The 11,242-nt window shown below is 46.8% G+C and overlaps 4 protein-coding genes across 4 annotated transcripts; all 4 read left to right on the forward strand.

Annotated features, from left to right (window-relative positions):
- Window positions 1-34: 34 nt before the first annotated feature.
- Window positions 35-1,507, forward strand: PHALS_08482 (tkl protein kinase; the record flags this gene model as incomplete). The annotated part of the gene is made up of 1 exon (XM_024723836.1): window positions 35-1,507. One exon carries the CDS (start codon window positions 35-37, stop codon window positions 1,505-1,507), a length of 1,473 nt encoding a protein of 490 aa, XP_024574773.1.
- A 369-nt stretch (window positions 1,508-1,876) lies between these two features.
- Window positions 1,877-4,648, forward strand: PHALS_08483 (protein kinase; the record flags this gene model as incomplete). The annotated part of the gene is made up of 1 exon (XM_024723838.1): window positions 1,877-4,648. The coding sequence occupies one exon, from the start codon at window positions 1,877-1,879 to the stop codon at window positions 4,646-4,648; it is 2,772 nt and encodes a 923-aa protein (XP_024574774.1).
- Window positions 4,649-4,754: 106 nt separating this feature from the next.
- On the forward strand, window positions 4,755-6,397 carry PHALS_08484 (atpase wrnip1; the record flags this gene model as incomplete). The annotated part of the gene is made up of 2 exons (XM_024723839.1): window positions 4,755-5,128; window positions 5,209-6,397. The coding sequence occupies 2 exons, from the start codon at window positions 4,755-4,757 to the stop codon at window positions 6,395-6,397; spliced, it is 1,563 nt and encodes a 520-aa protein (XP_024574775.1).
- Window positions 6,398-6,664: 267 nt separating this feature from the next.
- On the forward strand, window positions 6,665-8,235 carry PHALS_08485 (Predicted alpha/beta hydrolase; the record flags this gene model as incomplete). Its single annotated transcript, XM_024723840.1, has 2 exons — window positions 6,665-6,700; window positions 6,808-8,235. The coding sequence occupies 2 exons, from the start codon at window positions 6,665-6,667 to the stop codon at window positions 8,233-8,235; spliced, it is 1,464 nt and encodes a 487-aa protein (XP_024574776.1).
- Between the last annotated feature and the right edge of the window lie 3,007 nt (window positions 8,236-11,242).

Raw genomic sequence — 11,242 nt, forward strand, 5'->3', positions numbered from 1 at the left:
TTCCACGTCAGTGGTTTTTCAAGGAACGCTGAAAATGAAATCGCTTGTTGCCGTGAAGGCGTATGCACCTACGAGCTGCAGTGAACATGTTGTAGCTGCCTTCTCACACGAAGCGGCCATGCACAGTGTTTTGAACCACCCTAATATCGTTCGATTCCATGGTATGTGTATAGCGCCCCCTACAATATGCCTTGTATTTCAACTCTGTCAAGGAAATTTAGCTAATTTACTAGCGAATCAAGTGTTTTTACGAAATATTTACCCTGCTAGACAACAATTGTTGATCAGTGTGGGGTATATGCTGGATGCTGCTCGTGCTGTAGCGTATCTTCATAGCTTCTCGCCCCCCTTTGTTCATTGTGACATACAACCGAAAAGCTTTTTAGTGGATGCAGCCTGCAATGTAAAATTATCGAACTTTGGCGAGTCTAGGTGTGTAACGAAGCTGGAACAGAAAACGCGAGCATCAAAAGGAGCCAACTCTATACTTGAAGACAAATATTTTGCTTCAATTGATTCGCCCATGGGTGTAAGTGCGACTTGTATTGGCTTACCATGGAGCAAGCACCTGAAAAAGAAAACGATAGAATACACAGCACCCGAGATGTTCGAAAATTCGTTTTTTGAAATACATGGAGAAGCAGCTGATGTCTATTCACTTGCTGTCACCATGTGGGACATTTTAAATCCTGACGGGGAGAAGTTTCCACGAACGAACGGAGATCAGATTGAAGTGATTAAAGAAATCTTGAACGGTACGCGTCCTGGATTAAGCACCACTCCCACAACGCTGCATAGCCTAATCGAGCGCTCGTGGCATTTTGATCCTGGTTTACGCCCATCCGCAAAACAAATCGTTGCAACTCTAGAAGGCTTGCAGGAGGAATTGTGCTCGCAACTGGCACTTGATTTAAAGAGCCAATTAGTCGACAGCCAAAAATCCGATACTCTGTCGGCGGCATATGAGACACGGGCCTTTCCTGGATCCTTTCTCGTAGACCGTCTAATCGACCGCCGATTTGTAAGGTGTCCGGCAGAGGCCATTCGAATGGGGAACGCATTGATGGACTCATGCGTTCTTCACCACGTGAACCACTCCAGAAGTTTTGAAAATACTTCGACAGCGCGTTACTACTTCTCTGGTGATAATGTTCACAGTATTCTACCAACCATCCATCGTGAGGTATCGTTTGAACAGATAAGTCTACGAAAGTCAATTGAGTCAAGTCTTCCCATGCTGGCGCGTGGCTCCAGTCAAAGTTCCATCCAATCGTCTGAGAATTTCGTTCGACCGCGTGATGACCCTATGTGCCGGTGTCGACAATTGGGGCAGCGCCTGATTAGTATCAAGAAGTCTCGATTTAGTCGACAGAAGCATTTTGAAGCGGCCCCAGAGCCTGCTTTGAATATCTTGGCGGCTTCTTTGCCAGTTGAGGGAGATCTGCCATTGCAAAATGACGACAATGGTTTTGATTTGGCTCCTGGAACAGCTGCTACTATGGCCTAACAAGCTGTATATATCGCAATGTTATCAACCATCATAATAGCCCAGAAGCTCCATAAATGGAGAGTGCGGCTTTGGACATCAAACATGTTTTGGCTAAAAGAACATGCGGCGAACAGTCTTCATTACTTACGAAGGTGCTGCTTGCGATATCGAATTGTCTAGCACGTCGGACTTCATCTTTAGTGTTGTAACGTTTCTTGCGTAATGTAGTTATCAACAAAGACTCTTCAAAAGAAATATAGACTCACGACACGGTCTTTACCTCCATTTTTCTTCTATATGAGCGACCATTGTGAACCGAACCTATATATCGAAGATACGTCTTTCAAATGGATTGTGACTTCAAAACAGTTTTCAACAAGAACAGAAATGACTGGGCTCCATGAGCAAGCCATACTATTACGAGAAAAGTTTTATCGCCTCCTTTCGGCACAAGCAACATCGAGCGATTCGGAATCAAAGTCAATTGACAATATGGATCTATCCGACTATGCCAAACATCAAATTGTGGTACTCATGGTTGTTCTCTTAGTGAGTTATGGATTAATGTCGTTGCTTTCTTTGGCACTTATTGTGTACATGCGTCACAACCGCCATGTTGCGCTTAAAGGTGACAGTGAAGCATCACGAAAAACCTTATTGCCGGCATTTCAGCCTTTGCTTTGGATCTTGTGTGCTGCTACGGGTGCGTATGCCATGTACTTTATGGTCGCACTCATAACACACTTCCATGCTCCGAGTGCTGGAAACGTCGCGATTGAGGCACAAAGCGCTGGTCGTCACTTTGTGCTGGAGCTGGCATTGATTTTCATGCTGCAGAAAAGCGTCTCGATGCCAGCTTTGGTGCGATCGATTGTTATTACATCAGTTTTAGCGTGTTACACATTACCTTTCGTCTGGTATACAACTCTAAATGACAAAGGCGAGGCTTTCACCTCCAACTTTTGCCTGATGGTGATAATTCGCTTGCTCATCTTCCCAATTTACGTCTACGTGATTGTCCGTCCACCTGCACGTGCCAGCAAAAGGACTTTGCGCGAGTACTGTGCCTTTGGGATAGTGTATCACTCACTCGAGTTCGGCTTCCACATTGCTTTTAGCAACCGGTACAACCATCTTGGTCTTGTTCTTATCTATATTCACGTACTGTGGGGATTGCTCTGTCCGTTCTTTGTCTATCGGTTGCTGAAGGCTGATACAGAACATTGGCGTGGTCTCGGTCAGCGAGCAGTTGGTCTGCAAGCTCATTTTCGCAGAGGAAACATTCACGAGCGTGTGTCATCTCAGGGACTTCATGTGCTAATTGAAATGCATCGAAAGTACATAATTGATTTCTCCGTCCTTGACATCAAGCAGCGTATTGGCGTCGGTTCAACAGCTGTGGTTTACAATGGACTCTTGCATTTGAAGACCCCGGTTGCAATAAAAGTTTACACGCCTAGCAGTGTAACAGAAGACACGGTAGCGGAATTCTCTCACGAAGCTGCTCTCTGCGGTGCACTTAATCATCCAAATATTGTCAAGTTTTACGGCATGTGTGTCTCGCCCCCTACCATCTGTTTGGTTTCAGAGTTATGTATAGGTAGTCTCGATGTTGTTACTCAAGCAATGACACGACAGCTACAGCCACGACGCCAACAGTTCCTTTTAAACCTTGGCTACATGATTGATGCTGCAAGAGCTGTAGCATATTTGCACAGCTTTTCTCCAGCTTTTGTGCACCGTGACATCAAGCCGAGTAATTTTTTAGTGGATGTCGATGGGAACGTCAAGCTCACTGATTTCGGCGAGTCCCGCAGTCTACCCAAGGCTAATATTACATGGGAGGGAAGCAGCCTAAATGATGCCAAGAACACAGCCGTCGCAAATGCTTCGATATCAGCCCTAGATACTGTTGCTGCCACGAGCAGTCATTCGATTGACGCAGCGCATTATCAACAGTATCCAGGTTCCAGTCGGAGCGGCAACGCTAGCACACAGGGCGATAGAGCGATCCCAACGACATTGTCAGACCTTCCAAATGAGAAATTAATACCAACGCTTCGTAAGACAGCCCCAGAAATGACTGTAAAGGGAACAGTAGATTACATGGCACCGGAAATTATCAATGGTCGAGCAGGATTTGCCTCGTATGGCGAATCAGCTGATGTTTATTCGCTGGCTATCACAATGTGGGATATCTTGAATCCGAGTTCTGAAAAATACCCAAATACAAACAACAACCATCTACGAGTCCTCGAGTCGGTAATAGCTGGTATGCGCCCTAAGCTCGACAGTCAATTGCACGTTGGTCTAGCGGACCTCATTATGACATCTTGGCAAGTGGACGCTCGTTTGCGTCCATCTGCACAGGAGATCGTTGAAGCTCTTGAACGAATTCAAGACGAGATTTGCAATGTTTTCGCCCTTGGCATGTGTGAGGCAATGGAGCTTGAGTCGACGATGCTTAAAAGTAGTGGCATGGGGACAATTATCAGGAGCTTTTCTGGCGAACAGGCGACGAAGAAGATGCAAGACATTGGAGCTGTGGCGACGGTTGGCGAAGGCGTTCGTTTAGGCAACATGTTCATGAACGCTGGCTGTATGCACCATGTTAAACATTCGCAGTCTTTCAAGTGCAATAATGCCATGTTTTACTTTGATGAAGTCAATACTACTCTCCGCCAGCCCTTTGTTGTTTTCGACGAACACTCATGCAGAAGTGACACTGGCTGCAAGTTTGCAAGTCACAGCCCAGGGTCGAAAGTGGGAGAATTGATATCCTCGCAGCTTGTACAGTCTCCCAGATGGCATAAACGGCAGCATTCGCCTTCCTCTCATCCTCTGACGACACATCCAGTATGGTCTAAAAATTCCCAGAATGATGAATGGGAAACCAACACTACGTCCGACTCGCCTCCGAATGACGGCACCTCAGCGTTTGTCGATATCGGAAGCAACGGGACAACGGAGTCGGGGAATTGTGCTTGTCGGAAACTTGGAGAGCGACCAAATGTTCGTAAATTGGGTCGTCACCGGTTTCTTCGCAAGTACCGTGCAATTCCAGAAGATAATGTCCTGACTGTCAATTTGTTGCAGGATGAAGACGTGACTTTATCGCAGGACCGTGATTTTCTACACGAATTCGACGCAGGACCGTGATTTTCTACACGAATTCGACGCAGGACCAATTATTGACTAGATGCCTGTTAGGAGGGAAAATATAACATCAAACACTAAAAATAATAAAAACATTTATTTGCTAGTGATGGCCACAACCAAGTGTCCAATCTGCTCGCGGCATGTGCGCTCTATGAATCTCACGTTGCATGTGGAGGATTGCTTGTCCAAGCACGAAGTAGCTACGAAATCGTCACCCTTTCTGCCGCCATCAGCTGAGCCCAGGAACTCAACAGCCAGCAAAGCTGTTGGCTTCAGCCCACCGCCTTCGTCCCCCTCGCCTTCCGCTGTTAAGAAGCGCAAGTGGTCGCAACTTCACGATGTGTCAGCAACTCCACTGGCAGAGAGGATGAGACCTATAGCAATTAATGATGTTGTGGGTCAAGAAGAGCTGCTTGGTCCTGGAAAGCTACTTTCCTCCCTGATCCAGGTTGATCGAGTGCCTAACATGATTTTGTGGGGGTAACAATTGCCTTGATGAGATGCAATGTTTTGTCAGAATATACGAGATAACGTTGTGCTGTGGTTCGGTTCTTACACAGACCCCCAGGGTGTGGTAAAACGACGTTGGCTCATGTAATCTCCAAGCGGACGAGCTGCAAGTTCATCAGCCTATCAGGCGCGACGTCAAAAGTTGCGGACATGAAGGACGCCGTGGATCGAGCTAGAAGCGAGCAGACGCTTTTGCGTCGACGAACTATCGTCTTTGTCGATGAGATTCATCACCTTAACAAAGGTCAGCAGGACTTCTTTTTGCCTGCGGTAGAAGATGGCACGATTACTTTGATCGGCGCGACCACAGAGAATCCGTCGTTTGAGGTGAACAATGCGTTGTTAAGTCGCTGTCGTGTGTATATACTCAAAAAACATACAGCAGAATCTATTGAAAAAATTCTTCAACGTGCATTGCGGGATCATTCCGCTGGAGGTGTGCAATCACTGACACGAGCACAAGAGTCAGAAACTTTGACGAACGCTGATTCTGTATGCGACAAAAAATTTGAACGAGCGCTTATTGACGTTGAAGACGGGGTAATCAAGTACATAGCTACCCTATGTGCCGGTGATGCCCGAGTAGCACTAAATTGTTTGGAGATGGCACTTCAAACCGCTCCTATTGACCCAGAAAACCATGTTCTGCGGGTATCTTGTACCCATGTTCAGCATTGCTTTTCGCATCGACAACCGTTCTCTTACGATCGAAACGCGGATATGCATTACGACTGCATCAGTGCACTACACAAATCGATCCGTGGCAGTGATGAAAATGCAACGCTCTATTGGCTAGCTCGGATGCTTGAAGGTGGTGAAAATCCGCTGTACGTTGCTCGGCGTCTTATTCGAATTGCAAGTGAAGATGTCGGTCTTGCAGCTCCTGAATTGCTCCCGTTGGCTGTATCATCATATCAAGCGGCTCACTTCATTGGGATGCCCGAGTGTGATGTCATTCTTGCCCATGTTGCGACAATGTTAGCGCGTGCACCAAAGTCTGTCGAGGTATATGCTGCGTATAAACGAACAAAACGATCGATTCGAGAGTGGAAGAAAGGCGCACTGCCGGACGTTCCGCTGCATCTTCGTAACGCTCCTACAAAATTGATGAAAAGTTTAGGTTACGGGAAAGAGTACAAGTATAACCCGCACTATTCTGCGGAAGAGGTAAAAAATCAAACATATTTACCGGAGGAGCTACTTGGCACGAACTTTTTTGAAGAGACGGCAACTGATTAAGATGCAAAAAAAATACCAACAAACTTGTCTTTAACAAATTAATTCTCACAATACTATTTGAGTTGGACTGGCTCTAAATATAGTACATCACAACGAAGAGACATGTCTCAAAATAGTTATAAAAGCTTTCAGCATAGTTTGCTTTAAAAATTACGAGGACAACACAACAATCTTCAATTTTCTACAGTACACAGATGTATAAGCAAAATTTCTGGTACTTTCGACACGCCACTCTCCAAGACCACAGCAATAACGTGATCTCTTGCCATGGAAATCTTTCAAGACGGTGAACTTGAAGCCGAAGTAAGTGTGCTCATTTTCTCAGTAAAGCCTCAACTTCAAGCTGTATGCATTTGATGTATCTAGGCTGCTCTAACATCAGTCTTCTATTATAAATTTCTTGGTGCTAGATTCACAAGCGCGAGCTAAATGCCAACAGTCTCAGCAGCTGGTGGAATCTATTTAATGAGACATACGAAGAGGTTGTGCAATCTATCGCTCGCCCGGTACGAGCTAATTATTCGGTTCGGGAGCTTGGCGATCAAAGTTTTTGGCTTGACACTCTTTACAAAAAGGACGAGGAATTTGTGCGCGAAGACTTTCAACTGAAAAATTTACGAGGAGAGCACTTAGTCTGCAGTTTTTGGCGTCGTAGGGCTGTGAGAGATGGAGATCATATTGCAAAAGTCGCAAGAGTCGCAAGTCCTTCATTGACATCAACGCTAGACAGTGACGAAAAAAACCGGGTGAAAGATTGTTTCGCTGGGAAGCTGCCAGCTAAAACATCCGGCACAGACTGCAATTTCAGACGGAGCAGTCTGCAGACACAGCTAATGAATGTAGATCCGTGCATTGTGTATCTCCACGGCTTATCCAGCTCACGTCAAGAGTGCATCTACTTGCATCGTAAAGTGCTTGCGTCGGGCTTCTCGCTCTTTGCACTGGATTTGTCCGGATCGGGGCTTTCTGGTGGTGATCGTGTATCATTTGGATACTTCGAACAGGACGATTTGCGTATAGTTGTGGATTATTTGTATGCTACAGGCCGTGCGTCAGCTGTTGGGATTTGGGGACGTGACATCGGATCTGTAGCAGCGTTGCTGCATGTGAAGGAGCGCATGCCATATCAGTATGAGACAATGACTGTTACGAGTAAGGCTGCAAAGACTCTTGATGTCGTGGAGGACAAAGAAAAACAACAGTTGCTGTGTATCCCACTGGTCAAAGGTCTTCATTTTCGTTTCAGCGCGTATTGTGCAGCGCACGGTGACTTTGTCCTGCTTGCCATTGATAACTTTCCTGTGCAAGGACTAGATCCAGTGGCATGCTATCAACTTATTCGTCGGAGCTGCACCAAAAATGGCGGTATAGCTCATTTGCAGGGATACCGAAAACGCTCATCCAGCAAAACTCCAAGCATGTCGTTTATCTTTGCGCTGACCGCTGATAGTGCGTACGGAGACATGGAGCAAGTGATTTGGGATATGCTGCAGATGATAACTAGAAGTGCGGAGCGACGTCGTCTATACATTCCGTCTCCGATGGTTACTGCATCGCAGAAAATTCTGACAAATTCAGTTGAAAAGGCTGGAAATTTTAGTTTTCGTGACGTTCGATTGCTTGACGCAGCGCCAACCTTCACACTTCCGTGTCTCTTTCTGAGTGCCTCAAAAAAAGATTTTTTCATGCCAGAGCACGCTGAAGCTCTATTCGATCGCTATGGCGGTCCAAAAAGCTACTTGCAATCTGCAGGTCAAATTGATGATAATCGGCCAACAGAAGTGCTAGACAGGGTAATGTCTCACTTTATTAAGAGATTTAAATTGCGTGGACGCTAATAGGTTATCTGTAATGTTTTGGGAATGGTACAGTAGATTAATTGTTAAATAATGAATATTTGAAAATCTTTTGACTGGTTATTACGATACTGACATTTCATCTCAGGATCTAGCTAAAATTTTGAAAACTTGGGGGTTTTGCAGTCGCACTTACAATCCGCGTCTTTAGCTCTGGTTTTATAGCCGAACGGAGTCAATTCTTGAGCTTTGCCTCTTGATCTTAAGGTCAAGTTCAGAGCAGGGACTCAAATGTGGATCTGGGTCTACACACCTGAGGTAGTAAAAGGATCAAGTCCAGTCGTACTTTCTGTTGTTAGAGGAGAGTATGATAGCGCTTGGGTAAGAGTCACACAAGCCGGATGGGCTCCATGTTGCCCTGTAGCTAGGGTCTCTTCAATCATTGAGACTGTCAGTGACGGCACGAAAGGTGTAGTCACCCAGAATTTCAGTGAGAGCCCAGTACTCAAGGCATGTCATTTGTGTAACGACACGGCACCAACAGACTGAGTACCATTATTTCCTCTTTATACACTGTTGGTCTTCTACCCTGGAAGGACTTCTGACCAACCGCTTAAAAACCTTAGAAGCGGAGACGTTCTTGTTCAGCAAGAGCTTCAAGCTAAATATTCAATCGTGCTCCTTCATAGTTATTTGATGGCTTTAAAATTCAAAGCTGGGGGGTCAACGTCAGTGCAAATTCAGAGGCATGAGGTATATGAAGGTACAATTGACGTGTACATTTGATTTACAGCAAATAATTGAGAAACACCAATTAGTTGCATTAATTGTGAAATGAAAGGCGCAATTACATAGGTGTCGATAGCTGGATAATCGCAATTGTTAGCTTAATGACTAGTATGAGGCTAAACTATCATTTCAATTAGAGAGCGAACTGAATGGTAGTGAAGGTGCATACATTACCCTTGCATAAGGTGTCATACTTGTACGTCGTATGAGAACACAGCAATCGAATGATTTCTTTTGAAATATATATTATAGTTATTGAGCAATTTTATGCTTTTACTGTAAAACTTATTGTGAGAAAAAGCGCAAAAAACGGTAAAGCGTTGAAGCGGGGGCTGCTGTAGCTCATTCGCTTAGAGGAAGCTAGGCAAAACTCACCGACTTTACTCTCTATACTTAGAACCAGTACGAGTGTAGCAGATCGCAATCCTCTTACTCCAAGAGAATTCACAACCTTAATCAGTGGTATCATCACCAATCGCCTCGACGAGGCATAGAAGCAGCGGCTGGAGGCTGCTTTCAGGGCGGCACTCATGCGCTCGCATCCATGGTCGGTCCCAGACCCTCGTGTGGGATACGGCTTATGCTCGGCGGATCCCACTAGTGAAGCGAACGACGCGGTTGGGTGTCTAGATAATTGGTCCCCTGGTCACAACACAAGCTGGGTTTGCCCAACAAAAAGCTTTCCGAGCTCGCTTCCTGATCGCGCTCAACTTCGGGCTCAACGAGAAGGCCTTCCTGTACACGCGATGCGTACGATTCCTGTGGTGTTCACTCTGGTGAATCCGCCGCAGATGATGAAATTCTCTTTGAGCGACGGGTGCAGCAGCACCAAAAACTTCCCTCGCTGTCCAACTTAATACGAAGCCACATGGAGGTGGACATGCGCGTGGGGTTCCATCTTGGAATTGAGTTTGCCAAACTCAAGGCGCATCGCTGACTTCCTTCGAATTGTCGCTCTGCGACCTATGTATCAATCCATCAACGCTCCCGCGAGCTCTGTGGCCTCTAATATGGGTGAGTCTGCGACCACAGCAGCTCAGGGCCTTGGCTTGAGCTCAGCTCATGGCCGTTTGCTTCCCTGAGTATTGCTGCAAAGCAAAGGACGTACGATGACGCGGAACGCTCCCTCTGATGATGAGCGTCCACGACATATGGGCAGTCTTGCCGAAGTGGCACCTCAAATTACCAAGAGTTCTCGGAGTCTAGGTATCCCAGCCACTTCATAAGATATTCTGTCGATGACGTCCACCCACAAGACGTTCCATGTGATAGTGGATGCCACCATCCTCGTCGGGAAGAGGTCGCCCCGCGCCTTTTGGGTGGTGTCGTTTCCCCGCGACGAATTAGACTGGTAGGCGTTGGAGCGATGGTTCGAAGAACCTTGACGCGCCTTGCGCAGGGGTCAGCCGTTCTGAAGGTTACGGGTGTCTCCACAGACAAAACACCGTCGAAGTGTATGCTCCCCGGCAGCTCGGAGCTCTGTCCCCTGTCGGCGGCGGACAATGACGACTTGATCGATCGCCGTCCGGTGATTCGCGATGCTCTTCGATCTTAGAAAACGAAGTCCGCCATCATCGGCACTCCGCTGAGCATCTTGCCAAGGCCACATACCGCAGTTCGGAAGACCTTGAGGGCGTAGAGCACTTTGTGCGACGACTGCCTCAAGTTAAGGACCATCGCGCTCTGTCGGACTGTCGAGCAGACAAATACGTTACGGTGGAGCGCCTTGTGCCGCTGTATATTGAAATTGTTGCACTCCGTGCTCAGAACTAGTTCTGGTTCAGCTTCTGGGTGGCCGAGCGCCGGATCCCGGTACAGCTTAAGAAAGCCCACATAAAACACCGTGTGCGTGCGCATCCTTATCGATAGGTTCAGCGTATGCGCAAGGCCTCACTTGGCCACGACCTTAAAAGGCCCAATAGACTGTGGACGGAGCTTCGTCTTAAAGGCAGCAGAGACTGCATGTGTTGGAAGGCTTTTAGCATAAAAAAAGCAGATCTCCGACGTTAAGGTTATCAACTTTTCTTCTGCTTCTTCCGTCTGCATACTCTTTCTGCATGTCTTGGCTTCCAGCCATCGCATCGCGAATGTGTCGTAGGACACTCAGTCCGGTAGACAGGAAGTCATCGACTTCTTTGCGGATGGTGAGGGGGCTGACATCAGCTAGCCGTTCGGCTCTTCCTCCCCCACCAAGCTCTGAGCCATGGGATGGCGGCGTCAGTGGGACGCGAGGGTGAACCAGCCCGTTCACGTAGAACGG

This window comes from Plasmopara halstedii (assembly GCF_900000015.1).
Source record: "Plasmopara halstedii genome assembly, contig: Scaffold_322, whole genome shotgun sequence".
NCBI lineage: Eukaryota > Oomycota > Peronosporomycetes > Peronosporales > Peronosporaceae > Plasmopara > Plasmopara halstedii.